The 23845-nt window shown below is 48.4% G+C and overlaps 1 protein-coding gene across 2 annotated transcripts in view; it reads right to left on the bottom strand.

Annotated features, from left to right (window-relative positions):
• Window positions 1-5721: 5721 nt before the first annotated feature.
• Window positions 5722-23845, bottom strand: part of LOC144165181 (lysosomal Pro-X carboxypeptidase) — a 96426-nt gene continuing 78302 nt past the window's right edge. For both annotated transcript variants that reach the window (XM_077695292.1, XM_077695291.1), the window contains 3 exons: window positions 22639-22800; window positions 13841-14028; window positions 5722-6152 (listed from right to left, as the gene is read on the bottom strand). In XM_077695292.1, the coding sequence (XP_077551418.1) occupies window positions 5939-6152; window positions 13841-14028; window positions 22639-22800 (564 nt within the window). In that variant the 3' untranslated portion in view covers window positions 5722-5938. The remainder of the gene's footprint in view (window positions 6153-13840; window positions 14029-22638; window positions 22801-23845) is intronic.

The raw sequence follows: 23845 nt of genomic DNA, 5'->3' as shown, positions 1-23845 counted from the left end.
CCAGTTGCTGCAACACACGACCACTGCTTAAAGACCCCTTAACAGTACACTTTAGCAACCACGAAGCCGTCGTTCTCAGCGTCCAATACAACAACAACAGCAACAAATAAATAAATAACGACTTACAACAACCTACTCCTTGCCTTCACTTCTTGCGTCACAAAAAAAAAGAAAAACCCATCTCTCCACGAGGCGGGACTCGAGTCGCAAAATCACGAAAGTAATAATTAATATATGAAATAAATAATAATAATTAATAGTAATAAGCAATAATAGTTAACACATTTACTAACACCCCACCACCACCCCCCAAACACTAACGTTAAAGCAATACACCCACCCCCTACGCGACGCATTTACTCGAGTCCCCCCTCGTGGGGAGATGGGCCCAATTTTTTCTCTCTCCCTCCCTTCTGTTGTAAACGTTTATTTTCCGCACGGATCGCGTGAATAAACCAGTTGTGAGTCAGCGCTCGTCCTATCCGTTTCTTTCGTTCACGTCTTTTTCGCGCTGTTGCCCAGAATGACGCCATACCAACTTGCCCAGCTCACTACTCTGTTACAGTTTATTTCTAGTACACAGGGCTCTTCCGCATGTTCTAATCCTGCCTCCCTCGTCTCCCTGATCGCCATTTGTGTTGTTAACTCCCGCATCGCTTCGCGGTACAGAAGACAGGGCTCGTGTCAGCCCCATGTCCAGGCCTTCTTTGGGCCACTTGGTCTACCATCTGGTAGAGCGCGACGAATCAGCGGCTTCCTGTGCTCGGAATGGTCTCGCAATGCTCTTCATTTCAAGACCAATCTCCATGTTGTGTGTGAGCAACACCCTGCCACCGGCCAACGCCCGAGCCGCAGTGCCTTTTCCCATTGGTGCAGTATTGCGGACAGGACCGCAGCAGCTCTCTGGGCGGCTACTCTACAGAATATACCCAGGAAGAAAAGGACAGCCCCCCCCGAAGGTGATGTGATTGTTCTCGGTGATCAACCTGTGCCACCAACGGTAATCGATGTGCTCCGGAAAGGCCCTAAGTTCGCCTGCGAACCTAACGTGTCCCATGTGGATAGACTCATGTTCTCTAGGAACATTGCTTCTAAAGTGCCTAATGAGTATAGACCGCGTTGTCTATATGAATGTATGGATGTTGTGGCAAAGACCGGCAGCGACAAGCGTGAGTGCACGTCGTTATCCTACGTTGTCAATTCGTTCGTGAGCCAGGGGTTGAGGTTGATGGAAGCCGATAAGGAGGGTATGTTTGTGATAATTCCGGAGGGTCAGTTTAACGAGAAGGCTCTCGAAGCGATCCAAAAAAAAATTGCACGAGTCTCTATTAAGGACAAGACTTTTAGGCAGAATGCTCTCGACAGAATGCTTATTGACTTTAACCTTGAAAGCATGGTAACCGAGGTTAAGAAGGCTGAAAAGACTATTCTGGACATCTTTTTTACTGCCAAAACCCAAAAGAGTGGTGTGCCATTCCGCGCAATGGTTACAGAACGAAACACATGGCAGTACGTGGTCTCGGGGTTTCTCCAAAAGCATTTGAACTCTTACATTCCGTGTTTTTACATTTAACGTCCGTGTTTAAATCTTTCCAGCACAAAGGACATGCCATTCATGAGTAGGGGCACAAAACCTATAGCTGCGCGTGCACGCATCCTCCCCTCCCTCCCACTACTATCCACTACAAACCTGCGCACGCATAAACCGGCAACCGGTCTTGTGCGCGTGCTTAGAAGTGACAAACGCCGTCGAAAATGTCCCCTGAAAGCCATCTGAAGACGGGATATTTGCTCACGCCGGCGTTCCAAGCAGGCTATTTGCTGTTCATCGGGGAGAGATTCGTCGCTACTCGACGAGCTGAACGTAAGGCGGTAACGTCGGTTTCGGCAGCTTTCCGTTGTTTTTGCAGCCGTTCGCGCTGGTATTCGGGCCAACGCCTCGATTCTTGCTCTCCTTCCTCGAAACGAACGGCATGCATCCATTCCATAACGATTGCAAACATGGAAGCCCTTCAGCTCTATTCTCGCGTACAAACATGTGGCTGTCCGTTTTACTTCCCCCTCGTATGCATGTTACTGTGTGTTGAAGATGTCTGTGTAACACATCAACCCACACCCGAACCACTCGATTTAAGGTGATAGCCGAAGTAACCGCATTCAGCCATGTAATTTCGACATCTAAATACCAGCACGACCGGCAATCTATCGGTGGCGGCATGAAGACTAGCTGTGCGTGAACGCACCCGTTTTATGCCCACAAACCGTGCACGCATAAACCGGCAACCGGTGATGGCACACACTTAGGCGTGAAAGACACCGACGAAAATGTCGCTCGGAAGGCCTTCCAAGCTGAAAAAAAATGGGCTAAAGCCGGCGTTCCAACTAGGGAAGTTCCCCTTCGACGGGGTGGGATTTGCAGCTACTTGGCGAACTGAATTTGAGCGGAAACGGGGATGGCGGGTTTTGTTCGTTTTAGGGCGCTGCCCTTTGGCAGCCGTTACCCTGGCTTCGTGGAACGGCTTCTGTATATGTCCGTGTACCGAGGGAACGCAGCAGCAACGGAAGAAAGACAACAGAGACACCGTCTGGCGAAGGGTGAGGTGGAGTACGACACTTGCGGCTAGGGCGTCATCTTTCTCGCTGCCTTTCCCTGACACGTTTCATGTGTCATCACCAAGGAGCGCCCTTCCCCTGACACTTTCCCCAACGCTGCTCGATTCTCCGATAATCCAAACCATGTGACGTTTGCGCGGGAAGTTCAAACACGATATGCAACATTCTGGCCGGCGGCGGCGGCGCAGTGCAATGTAGCAGCAGAATGGCGCACGCCGCTAGCGCACGTTCGCTGATCACTCGAACACTTCCTGAGACGCAGCAGAAATGCGCCTTGACCGAGAAGACTGCAGCTCGCGCTGCGCACAAATTTCATCTTAGGGAGTGTAGTAATCGTCAGTGCATTTTTTAAAGCCCATCCGTGCTTCTGTTTATTTTTCGCAACCATCTGGTAACCGCAGTACCACCTTTAGATGCCGACTGCGCAGCTTGCCAAAGGGGCATCGGTGGAGGCGAGGGGGAAATTAGTTTTAAAGAGGTATCAGTGTTAGGGAGGAGGAGCCCCGGAACGCCGCCGAGTAAATCGATGACACCGGAATGAAAACTGGCGGGTTAGACACACACTGCTTTGCAGTAAAATGCTTGGCCCATTGCTGCATCTGGGGCTTCGCCTTGCGTGTGGCGCTTTTCGCACTAGCCCAGTCGAGAGCCTCTACGTCGAGTGCAATAAGTGGTCCCTGCACCACTAGAGGACACACATAGACTTGCTGAATGCCTCAAAAATCATGGCTGTGACTAACCATCCTTTTAATTCCACTCTTAACGATACATCCACACAAAATCTCTTTTTAAACCGCAAACCCATTTCTTTGCCTTTTTCAATTATTGCGAAAGAGGAAGCTTCTGAACTCAACGTTCCTTTATACACATACAAAAAAACACCCGTCATTTATTTTCTGCCACCTAGAAATCTTCACCCTATGTCGTGTGATATGTGGTTTACTCAAATCGATAAAAATAGGGCACCAAGGATTGCGATTCTGCAACATTTCGTGTTTTTACAGGACAATAACCGATGCGCGGAATTTTACAGCGACGCATCAAAGACTGTCACCGCTGTGTCTTGTGCTGCGCACGGAGAGATATTTCGGGTCTGTAAGACGATGAATGTGCATAACAGTATTTTTACGGCAGAATTATAAGGAATATTAATCATTCTACATCACATTATCAAACACCAAATACCAATGTCTGTTGTGTACACGGACTCCCTTAGTGTTGTATGTGCTTTGGCCTCTGTCAAGCAATCTACAAACGATGTAATTAATCTTGCTTTCTAAGGCCATTATATCTGCATACACCTCAAACCTTAAAATAACTATATGCTGGATTGCAGGCCTCTATGCAATGGCTGGAAGTGAGGTTGCTGTTAAAATAGCTGCCGGTGCTGCACTGCAAGACACGTTTGACATAACATCAGTACCCTACCCTGACATAAAGCCACATATCAGACAACACCTTCGCAAAATACGGCAAATGCACTGGAGTGAACACACAGAACAAACTGCAGGTAATAAAACCACACTTGGGACCATACACTACCGACACATGCAACAGGTACACCAAAGTTGCCTTTGCTCGGCTACGGATAGGGCACACATGCAACACCTTCGTATCTGCTCACGGGGTCCTCAAGACATCTGTGCAGCAGGTGCGGAGACACCCTATCCGTAGTTCACATACTCATTCAATACAAGGAACTCTACACAACACGGCCCAACCACTTTCCCCAACTCTACAGACAACACATTCCACTCCACTCATCGTTGTTTTTAGGTGACGATGCTAGGGTTTCCGTTAAAAGTGTCTAAGTATTTGCCAGATGTTAAGTTTTTAAACCTCATTTCCTACCATGCATAATCAACACTCGCCCTATACACCAGCCACTACAATTGTCTTCAACTGATCTTTCGTTCTTACTGAGCGATTTGAGTGTTTTATACTTTACTCCTCATACCTAATCGCTGATTTGGCGCTCTTTGTCTCAGGTGGCCTGGCGCAGCGCAGCGTCCCAGAACCTACCTGTCGCAAGACAAGAGTGAAGTCGTCGGCGCGGCACAGATCAGCTGATTGCCAGCTGCCGCGATTTCGCATGGGCCACTGATTGCTCATCTTCCGGCGGCCGCCTTCCCTTTCGGCCGCTTGCCGATAGATATCGCCGGTCTACGAGCTGACAATGCGCGCTCTGCTACGCTGCCGCCGTATCTGCCGTCGCGAACATTCACAGTTATTTGGCTTTTGTATAGTGAAGTCTGAGCGAGTGTGCCGTGGGCAGCGTACGGCGTACATGTGTTGAACTCCATGTTCGCAGGCAACTGAGCTGTAGCGGAGGCTTTTCGGGCGTCGTGCCGCCGCCTTTCGGAACCGCGGCTCCATTCTCCAGCGGTGATGCAAAGTTACTGAGGGCAAGTAGAGCATCGCTGCTGTGATTCATATCTGTTGCCTGAGGCCACGGCCGAGTATCGCGTGGTAACGGCGCAGAGGCCGGGGCTTGCTTTTGTTCTCTGCGAGATGCGGACGCATGCGGACACACGCTGGATACGGTCATGGCGGCTTTCAGTGCTGCCAAGATAGGCCGCTGAACTTTTATGGGAATATCATGCACCTATGGTCAGGAGAGCGACTGTTTTTAACAGCGGGGCTCGCAATGTCCATTAACGACGTTCGTCACGCCAGGCGAAAGCACCACGCTGGGCCGACAGGTGGCGCCACCAACCACATCGACGGCCGTCTAGTGGGCGATCTTTGGTCGTGCGCCATGCGTGCGGCCAACTGCCACATGCACCGATAAGCCGCCAGACCCCGTGAGTCAGCTTCGAATACATGGGCAAATGAAATGCGAACCCGAAAATATGAACCAGAACGCACAAAATGCAGATCGAATTGACGCGCGGCGTAGTTACAGGCCCAAAGTTGGGACATGTGGCTTTTCATTATACTAATAGCGCGTCATCATTTGACCTTCACGAACGGCATTTGTGAATTTTGCACACCCTGGTTCACGTTTTTCTGTCGCACTTCGTTTGTCCACGACTGAACACACCGCGGCGAGTGGCGTTGTGAGCTACCTCCGCCCTTGAGGGAGGTTGCCGGCAGCGTGCCCAAGGCAAAGGCGTGGAACTGGCTTTATTTTTTTCTCCATGTATGCTTCGAATGTTTATTATTTCTTATTTCAAATTTGAGGCGGATTACGTTTTCAGTCGTTTCTGCACCGACGTCAGCAAAAACACGCGCACCACTCATCAATATCGGGTGGGCGGGCAATACTTCCAGAGCGAAAACTATGGCACACACGCCGAAATTTCGTCCGCGCCCATTTGGGAACCTATGCGGCACCCGGTTGACGGCGAGCGTCCGTGAGCCACTTGGTGATGTACTTCTTCTCCAGTATCCTCGCTTTCACCACGGACTCTGGGTCGGCCTTGTTCGACGAGCGCAGGTCGAGGTGGTGCGCGGCGCCCTCCATGTATATTGCGATAAGGCTTTCCGAAATGGAGTGGAGAACACCACCTGATGACCACGGGTCCAGGTCTCCGTTGCTGTAGTCAAGAGAGAATGAGTAATGAAGGCAAATGAGAATGAATAATCAAGAGAAGTGCACCAAACGCGGTACATAGGCGTAAGAAGAACACATCATCGGGACGTCCCCCCTTTACCGAAATCCTCGCTACCAAGTTCCTCCTTCTCTGGGTCCACTCAGGCCTCAAATGAATCGCGAACGGTTTGGATCCCACTGTTCACATGCGCCGCGAGGAAGAGGAGACACTGCGCGCATTAACCGCCTTCGCTTTCCATGGCGACAAACTGAACCACATCGTCCCAACTTGTCCCCTAACCCTTCTGTCGCCCCAAACCATGTACACTGCATGGCGCAAGCCGATAATTAATGAAAAGAACGCTTTAAGTAATCGCCGTATGTTGCGGCTGTTGGCCTTTTTATGCGCACAATCACACTTTTAGGCAAGTGAGTTACCCTAGTGCAAGACGACTTTGGAGCAGTCTGTGTGCCATTTAATGGAATTTTCTTGAAACCGCGGAGCTGTAGTTGCTGGCCGTATGTATGGGCGTCATCAGAAAACACCGGGTCGTAGTTACACTTACAGATTACCGCGCACTTGATACCGCGCCTTACGAGGAGCGCTCGGTGTCATTGTTTTTGTTGTTGTTGTTCCACGTTTTATGGCGCATACAGACGCGGGGGATTGGCCAGGAATAGAGCAAGAAGGGGGCTAATTTGCCCGCTCACAGCTTAAAAATAGATACCTATCCGTTGGAATCCAGTAACAGCGCGAGATTAGACGGGAGAGTTGGCTAAAAATTGAAAGGTTTGGTTGAATGTGAGAAAAAATATAATAAAGGCTAACAGGGCAGACGCCTGGTCTCGGACACATATGCATGAATGGCTGCAGCCACCCCTCTGTGACAATATCCCAGTGATGAGGCCCCTAGCGACAGCATGGAGATAGGAAGTCCAATTCGTTGAAATGACAAGCTGACGTTGTTTGATCATTGCAAAACTATACGGCAATTAATAGTAAGTGCTCTAGTGTCTCATGTTCACCGCAAGTAGCACATAGGGCGGCGGAGGCGAGACCAGACCTGTGCATATAGAAGTTCAGCTGGGGGACCTTACATCTGAAGTTTGTTAATGTGACATCGCATTGACGAGATTCACACAAACGGGGATACCACTTATGTTTTAAATGGGCATATACTTAGAATTAATGATGACCCCTTCCTGCGTACTCATTAGGCGCTGATATCTACGGAACCTTGCTCCTGCTACACTAGCCGGAACAGGGCAAAGATCAACCGAAGGGCCATCCAAAGACGATCGCGCCAAGGAATCACCCTCTTCATTAAGGAGTAAACCTTTGTGCTCGGGAACCCAAATGCGGCAGATGTCCCGCAAATGGGAAGGCACCATAAAGCTGAATGCACGGATCAGGGGTGAATTTCCAGACGAAGCCAAATCGGAACAGACCGACAGAGAGTCAGTAATTATAACTATATTCAAAATCTGCCGAGGAACTTTCTTTTAAAGCCTGTACTACCGCTAAGAACCCAGATAAGCTGTGGACTAAAAATGCCGGTGTCATCCAGGCTTGCGCGTGGCGCTTGCAAAACAAAACAAAACAAAACAAGAAAACAGTTCCCGTGCGTACGCGCCCAAGGGGGGAGCACGAGACAGCTCGCGGTACAGATGTCCAGTTCGCGAAGCCGATTGCCGCCGGTTCCAATGCGTGCCAACACTTTGGGAGAAATGTCAAAGCCTGCGGGTAAAACGATCCCGGCCCGCAAATCGTGCATATGATGATGACTACTGTTACCGCAGTGAAAAGCGACCACGAAAAATGTAGATTGACAATTTCAAGCATATTGCAATGCGTGGTGATGTGTCCTTCAGTGCTTACATAGAAACGTCCTGCAGCTTCGCTATGGTTTAAGCCTTGCGGGACTTAGTTGATGCTTCGCCAATTTTTTCGATGCCTGAAATGACTGAATGGTACCCGAAACTTCTCAGCTGCGTGAATTTCACGAACAGCCGTTTGCTTAGAGATATTTATTCGCCTTTAGAGCGAAGGTCGTGAAAGTGTCATGTTTCTATTTTTAAGTTGCGAGCACTTTAGGAGCTCGCCTTGTCGTCACAGGCCTTCCGGGGTCACGGCGTCACGAACCCAAACAGAGAAATCGAAAAGAAGAAGACCGTTTCTCCTTGTCGCGGTCGAAGCACGGTTGCGAAGGAAATGTGTGCCACAGGGGCACACGTGTCGGGGGTGGTCCTTGTGCTCCGCCGTTGCCGTGGACGCTTAAGTTGCTAGCACTCTTTTCCACATGGTTGGTGGATGCCCCTCCCACCCTCTCCCCAAAGCGAATCCGTACAACTCTCCCGAGCTCTGGAGGCGCGCCCTGTCTAGCTCATGCTTGTCCGACCAGCTTCGACTGGTGGAGCGGGCTTCTGCGTCTGGCAAAGCATATAGGGTCCTGGACTGAGGCCTCAACCTCCTGAAGACGCCATACAAATTTGCTACACAATAAAGATGTTTCTCCTCCTCCGCGGCGTCTGTAGGGCGAGTTTGCGCTACATACGCCAAGTGGCGTCTGTCATGTTCGTCTATTTGAGGCGCTGACGGACGTGAACTGTTTTAGATGCGGAGCATCTTATAGTCTGGGCATGTCCCGTGTCGGCGTCCGCACTCACACTGCGCATGCGGAACTCTCCTCCTTCCCTCTCTCCCACAGCTGCGCGATACTCCCGCAACTTCTCTCGTACCAGCTGCGTTCACTTCGCTTTCGTTTCTCTCGCGTTCTCGCTTCTGCTTTCGCGGCGCATGCTCGGCGCTTGCGCATCTCTCCTCCTGTCGTCTCCTCTCCTTCAACCTTGAATGTAAATCGAGTAGCGCACTGCGCGCGTTCAGTTCACCGCTTGCTGCGGTTGACTTCACTTCACTCCGTTCTTCCGATGAAGTGTGGTGGAAGCAACAGTCCCGTCAGTTAGTGGGTTGGTGCAAGCACGCGTCAGCATCATCGCGGGGTTCACCTACATTTCCCCCAAATTCGACTACGAACCCAACGGAAACACAACAGAACCCTGAGATGCTCCGCATCTGCTCAGCATTCCCTTCGGGAAGATGGGGCTAATTTTTCTTGTTTTTTTTTTTTTTTGCGAGCTCCGCAAGTGGAGCGTGCCCACGCGCAAGCCTACACTACGCCGCGCCACTGGTCCAAGCTCGAGCTTAAACATCTCTGCTGTTAAGAGCAACTCAGAGCGGGTCAGTTGAGGTACTGAGGCCTATGCGAGCGAACGAACGAAGGAACGGGCGAACGAACGAACGCTTGCGTACAGTTCAAAGCCAACGCTATGAATAACTTTAGAGAAATGATGCTGTGCGCCGAAATGCGACGATAGCTCAATCGGATAGTTTGCAAAGATAACTGTTCGAAATGTATTCTTTCTATCAAAGCTGTGGTTGATACATTGCTCACGCATTAATGTGCAAAGGATTCACTGAGCATTCGCAGTGTTCACTCGGGCGTCGATGTGGGAAAGGTGCAAGATAGACAACCTCTTCAGACGAGTAAGCGACGGAAGGTTGGGTCTGACGCATCTGTTCGTCCGCCAAGTGGTTAACCGGTTTCTTTTTCTTAGGGGCACAGCTGACCCTTTTTTGAGAACAGTGGGCCAAATGCGCTTATGCGAAGCACTACCGCCGTTCGTGGTGTCATCACGTCGCGTGCAGGGAGGAATCGTTGGCTATTTAGGGAAACAGTGTTACCAATGACATTGTTGTCGGCTCGCTTGTCCTTGGAATACCTGAGTACAGTCTCACGTGGGGCACTGTAAAATGATGCATGCGATAGCCTCTTCCCTGCACCACGGGGCCGAGTTTTGTACTCTGAAGGCCTAGGAAAGAAGAAGAGTCAAAAGAATGCCTGCTCCACCAGGGGCAAAGTCTTTCTTTTTTAAGTTGCATACCGAGACAGTTAGAACGTGACTACACAACAAGGAGTTGGATGTAATGTGGGGAACTGACTGCACAGTAATAAGCAACCAGAAACCATTGGTTATGTGCGCATACACTGCTGGATGGCGGTCCACTTCTGGTATGCGTTTCAGCCAACTCTGCATAGAGACTCTCCATTAGACCCACGTGGCATGCGGTACCTTTCTTTTGAAAATGAGAATGAGGTACCATACGACTCACTGATGCCCTGGACCTCCATGGTATGTGGATAGCACGCACGGCCTGGCTCCATGGCGCCGTGGAAGCTAGGCCGGCGAGGCAGATGTTCCGAGAGAGTGTAACGCTGTTTGTTAAGGGGGTTAAAATTCAAGGCCCGGTACCTGATTGGGTGGAACGTGTAGAACCATTGGCAACGATCATAACGAAGCCAGCCGGGGGACCGGGATGGTGGCACTGTAAGTTTTTTAAAGGGGCCCTGAAAGGCATTTTGAGCACACTAAATGAACTAGCGCAACCGTTAGATTGGGTCGTCAACGTCCTCTGTGCCAAGTATTACTATTTTACGCGCAGCGGAAAGCTCACACTTTTGTTGCAAAGTTTGTCGTTTTTTTCTCACCCTTTCCTTCGTGTTTTTGGACGCCGCCATCTTCACATGTCTACATCATCGATTCCCATATGTTCGTCATGAGCTAGACACCCTGCTATTGGGCGGCTTTTTCACGCACTTCCGGCAAAGAGATGAGTCGTCTGCTCAGCGTCGACTCGCCGGCTGATCTGCCAGGGGAGTGTCGGAGTGCTTGAACATTTTACGACAAACGAAACAAGTGTAAACAAACGCTTAACCGTTCGTATTGAATGCAACACGGCCATCACACAACATGAATATCCTGTTACCTGAGTACGTTCCATAAAGAAAGCGTTGAAACCCTGTGGCACTTCTTTCGTGCAATCGCAGAGAACGCCCTGAGCCGAATGCCCGGGTTTGACGCATACATTTTATTCAACTTCAAAACAATCCAGAGATGCATTTCTAACGAACACAACGTCACAACATGCGTTGAAAGTCTGAACCACGATTGACAGAGGTTGGGTTGCCTCCTGCCCGTCGTAAATTCGGTACTCACCTCGCGCGCGCTTTGCGGGTACGAACAGCAAGTCACTTAACTCTGGCGCACAAGCCGATGGCTTTTAACCACGCACACTGCACATACCCAATACGAGGTTGAGTCGTACGTCGCTCGAGAAAGATAATCCAGACCATGGGAAGCACTATCCACCCGCAGAAGCCCAGCGGCGCATTTCATCGCGAAACAAAGGCGTCCACAACACACACACCATCGCCTCCTGTAATGCCAAACGCATCTCGCACTTCCCAATGGGAATGAATGATACGCCTGCAGTGCCCACATGTCGCGAGGTGGGGCCCCGAGCTGAACCGGGATCACGGAACCATAACTGACTTCTAAGCGGTTTGTGCCTTGTTGCCAGGCAACCGATGTTTGAGATTGTCAAAGAAATGGCGCTCGCTTCAGCGCTAGAAAGCTCAGAGCCGCGGCGGAGAAAGTTTTGCCAACGTTGCCGCTCTCCACCACGCGTCGCCCCAAGCTGAACTGGTCACATGATTGAAGCGTTTTGTGCACGGGTTCTGTATCAGTTTAATACGACTTTTTCATGCCGCCGGCAGGAATTACCACCGCCGCAAAATAAGATCCGGCACCAACGGGGCCCCATCTGATACGGCGCTTTTTGGATAAACAGTGCGCGGTGCATCAAGGGATCGAGCGCACTAAAGTCCCTCGATAAACGCCGATCGAGGGACTTTAGAGCGCACGACCCTCCCCGTGCGGCTGCGAGTTCGCCGCCGATAAAAAGTCATGTGCCGCCAGCAACGTACACCGCGAAAGGGCAAGGCGAGGCCGCCGCATACATGCGGCCAGATTTTTCGTTCGCTTTTCCAGCCTTGAGCGGCGCAGTGCGGGATTCATGGTGTCAACAAAGCTTGCCCGTAGCAGACGATAGTCTGATCAGCGCAATAACGGAAGTACGTCACCGCTGCGGAGCGCAGCATCATGGGAGGCAAGGCTCCCGCGCCGTCAACAGCGGAGAGTAAGTCGAAAGGAGGAGGAAACGCGAAGCGACGATAATGCGCGGTTTTTGGTTTACGATTTCTCAGCTAATACTCATCGCTTTAACAAAATTCTTGCGGGAGGAGATTGCAAATACATTGCTTTATTTGGGTAGATGTACATCCATGCATCGGCGGAAGGTATTTCAGGACCCCTTTAAATGCGAAGCAGCTTATGGTCGCGCCCCTTCCCTCTGGCGTTGTGCGGCGTCCACACTCCCACTGCGTATGCGCATCCTCCTCCACCTCCTCTCCTCTCTTCTCCGCCATTTCTCCTCTCATCTCCGACGCTCAACTCCTCTCCGGCATTCCTCCTGTCCTCTCCGAAGCTCCTCTCTTCTCCGCGATTGCGCAACGAATGGAAACACCTGCAGCTCCGCGCGCGATAATGCTAAGCAGCTTAGGGTTAGAGGTGCGACGGTAGCCGCTGCATACTCTGCTGGGGGCGACACGGTAGCTCCGCGGTATAAATGACGCGCGCGCGCGCTCCGCTCCCCTCATTCTCCTCCCGCAGCGCCGCGATGACTCTCTCTTTAATGCCTCTCCACTCTAACATCCCCCTGCAATAAAATTTCACCACCTTCCCGTAGGGGAACCCTGAGTAGTATACGAAGCAGCCATGGGGTCAACGCAAGCTTCCATTTCGTAGTTCCGGTAAGTGAAAAGTTTGGCAGTTACCATGGAAACCAAACGGTAAATATAACGGTAGCTACGAACCGCAACCTAAAGTAAACGACGAACTGAAAACTAATGCGAACTTGAGTCGACCCCATGGCTGCTTCGCATACTACTCAGGGTTCCCCTATGGGAAGGTGGTGAAAGTTTATTTCATGTTGCACTGCTTAGCCTTGTTCCTTCTGTCCGTATGCCGAGGTCCGGCAATTTATCCGGATGGTGGCACTGTACGGGGGGATTAAAAGAAATACGAAGCACACAGCCCCTGGCCCATGCCGGACCGTCTGGCTGCAGTGCCAGTAAACCGCGGGCGTGCGCAGTTCTTTCAGAGCGTTTCATAGTGCGGCCTACTGTTAGGGGCAGTTCGCATAAGTGACGCCGGTCATTTATTTGGAGGCATCTTTTTATGCTCTGTCACCACTGAGCAACCTGTTATCTACTACATTCAGGAGCCAAGCGCGCAGCAGGCTGAATGCAGCTAGCATGATGCCAGCTCGGTGGCGACGCGGCGTGTAAAGGCGCTTCAAAATAAACGACCGGCGTCGCTTCCTGATCAAGCATTTCCCATAAACGTGGGCCGCATTCTCAACCGCTCTCGAAGAAGTGCGCATGAGCGCAGTTTATTTACTTGCAGCCAGATGGCGCAGGACGCGTCGGAGGCGGTGCGCTTCGTTGTTCGTATTTCTTTAAATCCCCCTGTACGTTTGTCCTGCATCGTAATGTTGCTGCTGTGAGTACGTCAAAAGCCGGCAATAAAGAAAAAAGAACGCCGGTTTCAGAAGGCGAGAGACCCAGGTTTGAATCCCCCCAAAGGACGCGTTTTTTTTCTTTCAAATTAGGGGGTTTTCAGTCTGCGTTGCAAAACGTCCGGCCGGATTAAACAGCTCCATCGTTAATGAGGCCTAGGAGTTAGGAAGGCTGATTTGCGAGATTCCCAGTGTGAGGGTTGCGCGCCGTTTACCTGAAAATGATGTTGGATGCAGCGGATATCCTCCTCCCGCCAAACATGAGAACGGCCTTCCCGACGTCGGGCGTGACTTGGAAGTCCTTCTCGCACTTGGCGCGGAACTTGGTCAGGTTCCAGTCGTCCTTGTAGAACATGTCGTTGACGCCGTCGCTACACATTGGCATCACCATCTCGTTGCATGACTGAAACGTAAAATGTTACCTTAACTTCACCCGTTGCAGGGAACAAACGCAAACTGCTGCTTCATTGTACACCGGAGCTGCGTTTGGCTAATCTTCCTTCCACAGACTTGCCATGTCTGTGGCCCAGAACCCCGAGAGGCCAAAGAGAAAAGAAATCAAAGGCTTTCTGGGCTTCGTGCGGCAATAGAATCCAAATTGCTTTAGCTCAGGTTAGGATAACTTATGGTTTCGAGCTAGTTGGTAATCCATCGTACGAATTTCAAGCGCGAAAATGCAGACAGCGGACGAACGGGACCAAGTGTTTGTCGCATTCGTCCCCTGTCTGCATTTTCACGGTGGAAATTCGCATCAGATTAGGAGCTGTGGTAACGTACTGGAAACCGAGTTTAGGAGCTCGGTACGTTACCATGGCGCTAATCAGGCACGTTGACAGTGGTGAAACGAAAGAGTTACGCTACTGCGTGCTGCGTGACAACTGAACGTCACCGCACCGAGTCAGCCCCATCTTAATTTCTCAAAATTCCAAACTCTCCGTAACATACGAAAATGACATCAGGAAAGTTGTAATAGGCATAAAGCAAAATGTCAACATGGAGATGAAACGTCGAAATGAACTTCTTTCCAGGATTGGGAATTATTTTTTGTATTTCGCTGTCGAATCTTCATTAGTATGGGATAGTTTCCATGGCTGTGTAGCTTAGTCGCGCAACGCGCTAGACTTGAAACTGTGCGCAAGGCAAGTTTTCACTTTCAACATTTAGCTGCGCGAGAATATTTTCCATTTCGCGAAACAACTACAGCGTAATTACTGTTGAAAGGACTGCTATGAGCGGGAAAGCTGCACACCAGCCACGGAGAGCTATGATTCTGGAGGAGCTGTCGCTTGAAGGGTGGCAATCAGGCTCGCCGAAATAATTCGCCACAAAAGACAGAAAAAGGAAAGCGAAAACACCGACGCCAACATCCTCTCAACCGTGCTTTTTCCGTAAGGTGAACAATCGCATAATCGAACATTTATGAGAACTAGTGGAATCGTTAAATTGGGAAATCGTCTGTCGGGTGAGCGATGCGAATATCGCTGGAATTGTTTTCCTGCAATCCATAGGAGAATGGTACGGTTCAGCCTTTCCTCTACAACCTGCAATTAAAAGAACCAAAAACGTGCGAAAACCCTGGGTGGGTCCAGATCTGTATAAACGCATAGAAAGGGAAAATGCTATGTTACACAATTTTATAAAAATGCAGGATCCCGAAATACACAAGGCGTACAAAAAGTTTAGAAACAAGCTACAGAGCGATTTAGAGAGAGCGAAAAGAAAATATTACGAACCGCTATTTTTCCACATACGAGGCCAGCCTAAAAATATATGGGGCACTGTTAACAAAATAACAAGTAGAAAAAGAAAAATTACACCATCTTCCCACGTGGGAACCCTGAGTGGATGCAAAGCCGTGGAGTAGTAGCGTGTTAATTGGTTGTTAGAGCAAAGGCTCGCGTAGTAGCGTATTAAATGTCTTCTTTATTTATCGAGTAGTGGGAAACGTTTTGCGGCTTCTCGTTCTCGAACAAAAGCTTGATCAGGGCTAGTTGGTTGAACATACTGAATAAATTTGAGGCGCTAAACAACGGGGACCAAAGAAACACGTAGACACAGACAAGGCGCCACTTCCAACTGAACTTTAATCATGAAAAACCCTGGATTAAATACACTGTTTGACGTCATGCAAAAACGTCACGCCAACAACGTTTGCCAACCTACACGTGTCCATCTAAAAACTGGAGTTCTTTGAATGATAATGTAACCGATGGTGTACTGATGCACTTATCTCCCGCCTTGTGAATGAAGTAAGCCTCCACAATTTCTCTTTCTTGCCTATCACGCACCCATTTTAAAAACGTGGCCTGTTTGAAGAGCGGAGTGCATTTAGTTCCCTGCTGAGTGCACCTTTTACAGTGCTCAGCCATGTGGCCCCCTGCGTTGTTTTTTACTGGCCAACAATGCTCGCGCGCTCTGTCGTTGAAACATCTTCAAACAGGCCACGTCGTTCAAACAGGCCACGTTTTTAAAATGGGTGCGTGATAGGCAAGAAAGAGAAATTGTGGAGGCTTACTTCATTCACAAGGCGGGAGATAAGTGCATCAGTACACCATCGGTTACATTATCATTCAAAGAACTCCAGTTTTTAGATGGACACGTGTAGGTTTGCAAACGTTGTTGGCGTGACGTTTTTGCATGACGTCAAACAGTGTATTTAATCCAGGGTTTTTCATGATTAAAGTTTAGTTGGAAGTGGCGCCTTGTCTGTGTCTACGTGTTTCTTTGGTCCCCGTTTATTCAGTTCGTTCTCGAAGCAAGGAATCCGCTGTTCGACGCTGGCGTTTCGAAGCGTTGTCACGTTGCCGAACGCCATCTGGATCAGCTACTCGCCGCTGGCGTTTCAAAGCGGCTTCTCGTTCTCGAAGAAATGAATCCGCTGCTCGATGCTGCCGTTTACGTTCGGCGTCGCGAGCTCTCCTCTGTGCAGCCTTGTCTTCGGAGGTGCTCGCGGTTCTGACAGTGTGCTTGCTGGCGCTAGTTGAAGGTGTTCCAGCTAGTTCGCTCACGGAATCGTTGGCGTACATTTCCAGTCATCGGACGGCGCAGTACCGAAGAAGCAACTGAGCGGAGCGCGGACGGGGTTCATTTGCAGAGCAGAGGGAGTGGAGAGGAGGGGCAGCACGCATGCGCGTGATTGGACAGCTGGTGGGGAGATGGGAGGGGAGGAACAGCGCGCGCTAGCGCACAGGTGGTGTGGAGAGGAGGAGGGAAGAGAGAGCGGCGTTATCACAGCTGTTGTCGAGAGGAGGAGAGGTGCGGACGCCGGACGACGGAGGGTCGACTAAGAGATGCTTTGCATCCAAAACAATAGCACAGCCGCAATTCACGCATTTAGATGGAGAACCGGTAGAGAGCCTTCAGCCAGCCAACTGTATGAATACTCATTTTATTGATGCTGGTGCGCACCCAACACACACTGATAACCGCGGCCGCGGCGCGACTGGCATTCCACGATTGTCCAGCTCTTTCTTTTTCGAACCTACGGACGATACCGAAGTACGGGACCTTATCGAAAAAATAAATAATTATGCAGCGGCAGGAGGTGACGGGTTTTTATCGAGTGTCATTAGGGGCGTGGCACTACAAGTAAGTGACGTGTTAGCGCACATTATTAATCTATGTCTGTCGAGCCGTGTTTTTCCTGAGGAACTTAAAGTTGCTAGAGTGAAGCTGATACATAAAGGGGGAGAACACGACAATGCAGCAAAAACAGGCCAACATCTGTCTTGACATTTTTTTCAAGGTATTTGTGGGAGTAATCTATAATAGACTATTATTGGCTTTCTTTCTTGAACACAATGTAATTTGGAAGTATCAATATGGTTTCCAAAAAGCTAAATCAACAGAGCAAGCATTACTGTATATAAAAGATAAAATAATTGCAAACATTGAAAACAGGCAGTTCACAATTGGACTGTTTTTAAACCTTAAAAAAGCATTTGATTCGATAGATCATAATATTTTGCTAAATAAATTGGAAAGATATAGAATATTGGCGTGGCAGGTAACTTTTTAAAAAGCTATTTGACTCAAAGAAAGCAGTTTGTTCAACTAAACTCGATTGCATCAGGCATATTAGAGCTAAAACAAGGTGTTACGCACGGCTCCAAGTTAGGTCCGTTACTGTTTATAGTTTATGTAAATGACATCATAAATATAGAAGGTCCGCAAAGAACTTGTAACGTATGCGGATGACACTAACGTTTTCTTCACATCTGATAATATAATTAAGCTTCACTCAATGGTAAACGTTTACTTCGAACAATTATCAAATTGGGTATTAGATAATAAATTGCAACTCAACGCTACAAAAACAACTACAAAAACAACCGTAGAATAAAAATGTCCGCAAAGAAATCCCCACTATATTCAACGAAACCAAGTTAAACCGAGTGACAGAACAGAAGTTCTTTAGTGTTTGGTTTCAAGAACAACTTTCGTGGAATACGCATATTGCTCACCTGTCCACCGAACTCTCTAACAGTATAGGTCTCATCATATATAGAATCGGCAATTTGATACCACTATGGTTGAAACAAAGCTTATACAATGCTCTAATTTATTCGAAACTATGTTACGGAATTTTGGTGGGGGGGACCACAACTAAAACTAATTATAACAAGCTCATTGCATTGCAAAAAAAGAATTTCGCGCATATATTTAGATTATCATGGCTGTTACGCAGATTTAAGGGCAAGTCCTTTATTTACTGAATATTCAATGCTTCGGGCTGACCAAATCTATTACATGAAGGTTCTGCACACCAATTATAAGCAAAAGACCCACAATCAAGTTAACAATAAATCTTCTGGCTACCATTTAGGGCATACAACAGGGTACACTGCAAAAATAAGAACCAACTATGGTGAGCAATCTTTCCGGTGCCAGTCAACTGAAATATTAAATAAATTGGGAGAAAAATTACACTTCGACGCCAGTGAACTTACGTTGAAAAAGCAGGTCAAAGAAGTGTTACTTAAGCAAAACGCTCACAATACTGATATATAATTAAGGGTTCGAAGTATATGTCTACATGTTCCCCTAAAGGTAGAAATTAAAAACAATTACAAACAAAAATATATTATTGCGTAATTGTGACATAGTAGTGTAACTAATCAAAGTTTATGCGTACGAATTACTGCGTTTATGTGTACATTGTGATCCCTTTGTGAATTTGAGACCCATGCTTTGTATAATACATAAGAGATGTAGTAATGACTTTGCTTTGTGCTATTTCTCAATTACGATTGTGCTATATTGCTTAAATTTGTGAGCAGACGTGTTAGTATGTACGCTGTAAATCGGGTGACTGAGGCCTCTGCCAGGCCACGTTCGCCTTTAGTCTCAGCGACCCTAGGTTTTTTCGAAGAATTAAAAATCAAATACTCAAATACTCATGTTCCAGTACAGAAGTACCTGATAAGTATCGCTAGGATTTCCCTTCGAAATTGCGTCAGCAGCCTCAGCTTCCCGAGGAATTTTTAATGTAAAGGGCTCAAAATTCCAGGCACCTTCTAAGTGGAGGCAAAGCTTACCAGGAAGGCGTGCATTGACTCTGCGATACCCGAGCTGGTGATGCGCGAAAAAGAGGCCGTTTTGGAGACGCTTGATTAACGCTTCTGGTTATTTTGTGGTTTCTCTCAAAAGCCCTGTGGAGTTATGCTGCTCGAAGTTCCTAGTGTAGAATATCGGAAATTTTTTCTCACGTGTTCCTTTACTGGCATTGCATCTACCCTATTTTCGCGCGTATAACCCGCCCCTGCATTTCATCCTCACCCGCACTTTCAGCCGCCGAATAAAAAAAAAACCTCGCGTATTGCCCGCGTATTTGATACAGGAAAGGCTTCACCAAAGCTACTGCTCCAGCAACACATCACATACTATGTAGACAGACAAAGCGTATATTTAGCAAGGAGAATACATTGACTGCAAGGCGAAAATCACAATTCACTCAGTGTCGCTGCTCTCGCTAGAGCTGTCACTTGAGCCGCAGTCCTCCCTGTTGTACACAAGGCCATCTTCACTGCACAACGCGCATTGCCGTGAAGATGCAAATCACGGCAATGCGCACGGCAATTCATGGCAATGCGTCTTGTGCCGTGAAGCGGCACAAAAAGTAAGAACCCCGCGTAATATCCGCCCTCTACTTGCCACTGAAATTTTCGCATTTTTAGTAGGGGTTCTACGCTTGAAAATACGGTACTCCTTTATTCCTGTTGCATGCAAAATGATTTCACGTTCTGCCATGTGCCGCTACCTGACCGCCTTCTACTTATCGACATACCCACGTGTCAGCCACACCATGCGGCAGCAGCAATAGCTGATCAATTTTATACGAACAAGTTAAGGGTCCCCGAATACCACGCAAGGACAGCGGTTAAAAAGCACCCTTAGAAGAGCAGAATGAGGTTGAACTCTGTCTTTTCTAAACACTGTCTCGTTACGCAATGGCAACATTGGCTGATGTCAAAAACTATTTTTGTGCTTGAGTCTTTCTGTGTAGACTGACCAAGGAAACCCGTCTGTCCGTGTATGACGCCCGATGTGTCACAATTTCACCTCACAGGAAAATGACGATGATAAAATGCAAGTAAATCATGTTGTTGATAGTTGATTCATCATGCTTATACGTAAAAACTGCGCACACAGATGTGACAAGGAAGAGAAGAGACAGGACGAGCGCAGACTCACAGATTGTAGTTTATTTAAAAAATGAGCACGCTAATATACCAACACCAGCACATGCGCACACATTTCGCCACCTTTATCACATGATATAACGGTTTAAAAATTCATACTCATTTCCATACAAAGATATGGATGGTTCGCTCACACACTCCTCAACACGCTTTCGAATAAAGAATGCCTCAATTAATTTTCTTTCCATCTGTTCTTTCCATCTGTTCTTTTTGCTAAGCACCTTCGTCTGATTCGAAACCGGCTCGCATGGCTTGCCTTCACAAGCCACGCAGTGGTTCGGAAGGTGGGAGCCCGTTTTGTTACGCATTTTGGTAAGCACACACGGAGCCATGTGGAGCTATTTAATAACAGGTCCTTGGGCATTCAGCATCACACCCTGATATCAGGGCGCATATTGCCCCTGCAAAAATGTGTTCTAAGAAATGCATTCCTGTATGGTAGTGAACCCGAATCGAGACGGGCCAAGTGTACAGATCGCTTATAAGGATACATGGAGTTTTATGGAGGGGATTAATACAGTCGATCCCGGATATATCGAACTCCAAGGGGATCGCGAAAAGGTTCGATATATCGATAATTCCAAATATAAAATATGCCCATCTAGACCTTGTCTGAAACCTCCGCACATCACTGAGAGCTTTGAAAGACGGCAACAAAAGGTAGCTTCCCGATCTGTTCTTCAAAGGACGGAAAATATGGAACAGAGCTCGACGACCACCGCGCTTTACTGAGCACGAAGAAAGGCCGTGAGCTTCGCTTGCTGTATCTTCTCGTCATGAAGTTCACCTAGCTACCTCCAAGCTTACCAACGCCATTTAAACGAGAAAGGCTAGCTCGGCGGCGGTAGGCGGTTGGGAAAGTCGTCAGGGTCCCCTTCTTCCGTAGCGGCCATCCTCGCCGCGATCGCCTCATCGTCGCGATCCACAACAGCTTACAGGTCGTAGTCAACAGTTACGAACTTATATGGTGTTGGGACAACAGGGATTTCGCATGGGAATGCTGACAGCTCCCTAAGTCACTCTCGAGGCGCTCAACGCCGTTGTCTTTTGTATCCGAAAGCATCTCGTCTGGAGCTGCAACGAAGCCGCTTTGCTGAACCAGCTGCAAGAACACGTACCCGAAACGCTCCAGGATGGCCGTGCTGAGCTGCCTTCGCCTTCGGTCAGCCTGCTGCGCTGGTTTGTGCCAAAATGTGCTGCGAGAAATTTCGAATTTCGAATGCGTCTGCAACCGACGACTACTTTTCGCTGGCCTCCACCCGTCTATTGATGTCCGCCTTCATCGCTAAATCCAAATTCGTATGTTCTTTTTGCGACCTTGTCTCCGGATACACGCCGCCGAGAACAAAACAAACACGCACCACGCCGCACCGGTCTCCATGCCAGCAGAGCCGCCCCTGGGTCACAACATAGAGTTTCTCTGTATGGGTCGGTGTCCCCTTCCGCTTTCACATCCAGTAACACCCTGCGTTCTCCTAGTCATGAGGGTGTCCCATACTAGTGTGTCGAGCAGGTGGAGCAGGCATTGAAGCCATAGACTTACTTTGTAAGTACTGAAGGCCCCCAAAGCGACGCGACGCGCGATAAGTCATCGCCATCGCCCACAACTCCATCAGGAGAAGCACAGTTGCAGTGGCACTTGCGGCGCGGCGTTCGATATATGGAATGTGACGGTGAACGAGAGTTCGATACACGCGTACGAAAGCGGTATACTTTTGCATAGGATATCCAATTGGATATTTGGACTGTTCGATATATGCAATAATTCGATATATCCGGGCTCGATATATCCGGGATCAACTGTACAACATTTTCTGGCCTTAAGTGATATCGGAATCTTCATTTAGCATTTAGAAAAATGTATTCCTCGCAAAAGATTCGTTCGCAATTGTGAGGCAGTGTATAAAGGGCCTCGGTACCAGTACTCCATAGGGATACATGAGCTTGGGCAGCTCTTGTTCTTCACCGGGGGTCTTTTTAGAATTTTATTTATTTGTTTTATTGAAGTACCACGAGAGCCCCAGTGGACAGTGCATATAGAGGAATGATGTAGAGGCCACTAAGCATACAGTTTAAAGGAAGAGGAAATTTTAAGACGACAAAACTGAAACGGCAATACGAAAGTCCAAGAAAGCAATAGCATTGTGCAAGAAGAAACACTCACTTACAGCCAAGAAAAGATGGATGGGTACAGATTCGTGTGCAAAGTTAATCACGTGAGAAGCGCTTTTTTTAATAGTGCCTGTCTGTTCCCCTGGGCTAGTGTAGGTACATGAACAGAACCTACATGAACAGAAAGAACGTTGGCTTACTTGATAATCCCACCCTGCAGCGTCCAGCGTGCCAGATCCTTTGGAGAGGTCGTTGCACTGCGTTTGCCCCGTGTAGTTCTGGAAGACACTGATCGCCTGGTAGATACCGTCGAGCAGCTCATCATTACTTCCGAATGTCTTGTTGAGGAATTTGCAAGCTTCCTGGGCAAAAATATAACAAGTAATTCTGACGGTGTGCCCCGATTCATTTGGCGAGTGTAATCATGGCCGTAATAATCATTGTTATCTTAAATGTACGAGTCACCATCGAAGCATTTCCGTATCCTCTCGAGCACAAGGACTTCGGCCCCTGGTGTCCGGTTGCCCAGGGTCCATCCACACCTGTGGCTCCGTGACTCGCCAGTGGCCATTCCCCCCCCCCCCCCCCCCCCCGTAAGAAAGCCCTCTTCCTTGCCGCTAAGGAGATGTTGTCTCGGTGAATTCCCGAAAAATTTAGGAAGAATTCCTTCTGTGCGCTTGTAAACAATGTCTTTGTATTGAGATCAATTTGCCACAACGTAGCCCTGACGAAATTGTGTGAGACATATTGGTGCACGTGAATCATTATTTAATGAACTCCAGGGACACTCCTGAATTTACACTATCAGATATAGCAGACGCAACGTGATATGACGCCTTAATTTTCATGCCGAAGTTCCGCTACCAAAAATAAATCAAGGATGAAGGCTAATCCGTTTTGAGTTATCGTGTAGCCGTTCTCTTCAAGGTCGCACGTCAAGACATTATTCAGGGTTTTATCTTCAGTTTCTGAATTTCGAACATTTCGAGATTCAGTTAAAAAAATAACTGCCCAATCTGTACGAGGTAAGGCAAAGTCACTAGCTATTTTCAATGCAAGTCCAGGCTTTAACGTTTGGAAAGAACTATTTTATTCAACAAGTGAACTGAGACGGGCTACAACAGATTGAAGGCAGGCCAGGACCACAGAGAGGGCACACAGACAGCGCCCTGCCTGTCTGCCCTTCCTGTGGTCCTGTTTCCCGCGCTGTTTTATAACTGAGTAACTGAGACGGGCTAGCTGGTGCATGATCCTACTTAGAAAAAACAGCGCCAAAAACGATGCGATATCAGCGCAGTGTTTGTCTTTACTTCCTATCATATTGTTTTTGGCGCTGTTTTTTCTAAGCAACTATTTTATTTATCCCAAGCAGAAACCGAGTCCTTTGGTGACCCTCAAAAAACTCTC

Source organism: Haemaphysalis longicornis, unplaced genomic scaffold, assembly GCF_048455015.1.
Source record: "Haemaphysalis longicornis isolate Haplotype H1 unplaced genomic scaffold, Haemaphysalis longicornis Haplotype H1 scaffold_14, whole genome shotgun sequence".
Lineage (NCBI taxonomy): Eukaryota > Metazoa > Arthropoda > Arachnida > Ixodida > Ixodidae > Haemaphysalis > Haemaphysalis longicornis.
Note: the sequence above shows the minus strand (reverse complement) of the source record. Positions and strands in the feature narration are given on the sequence as shown.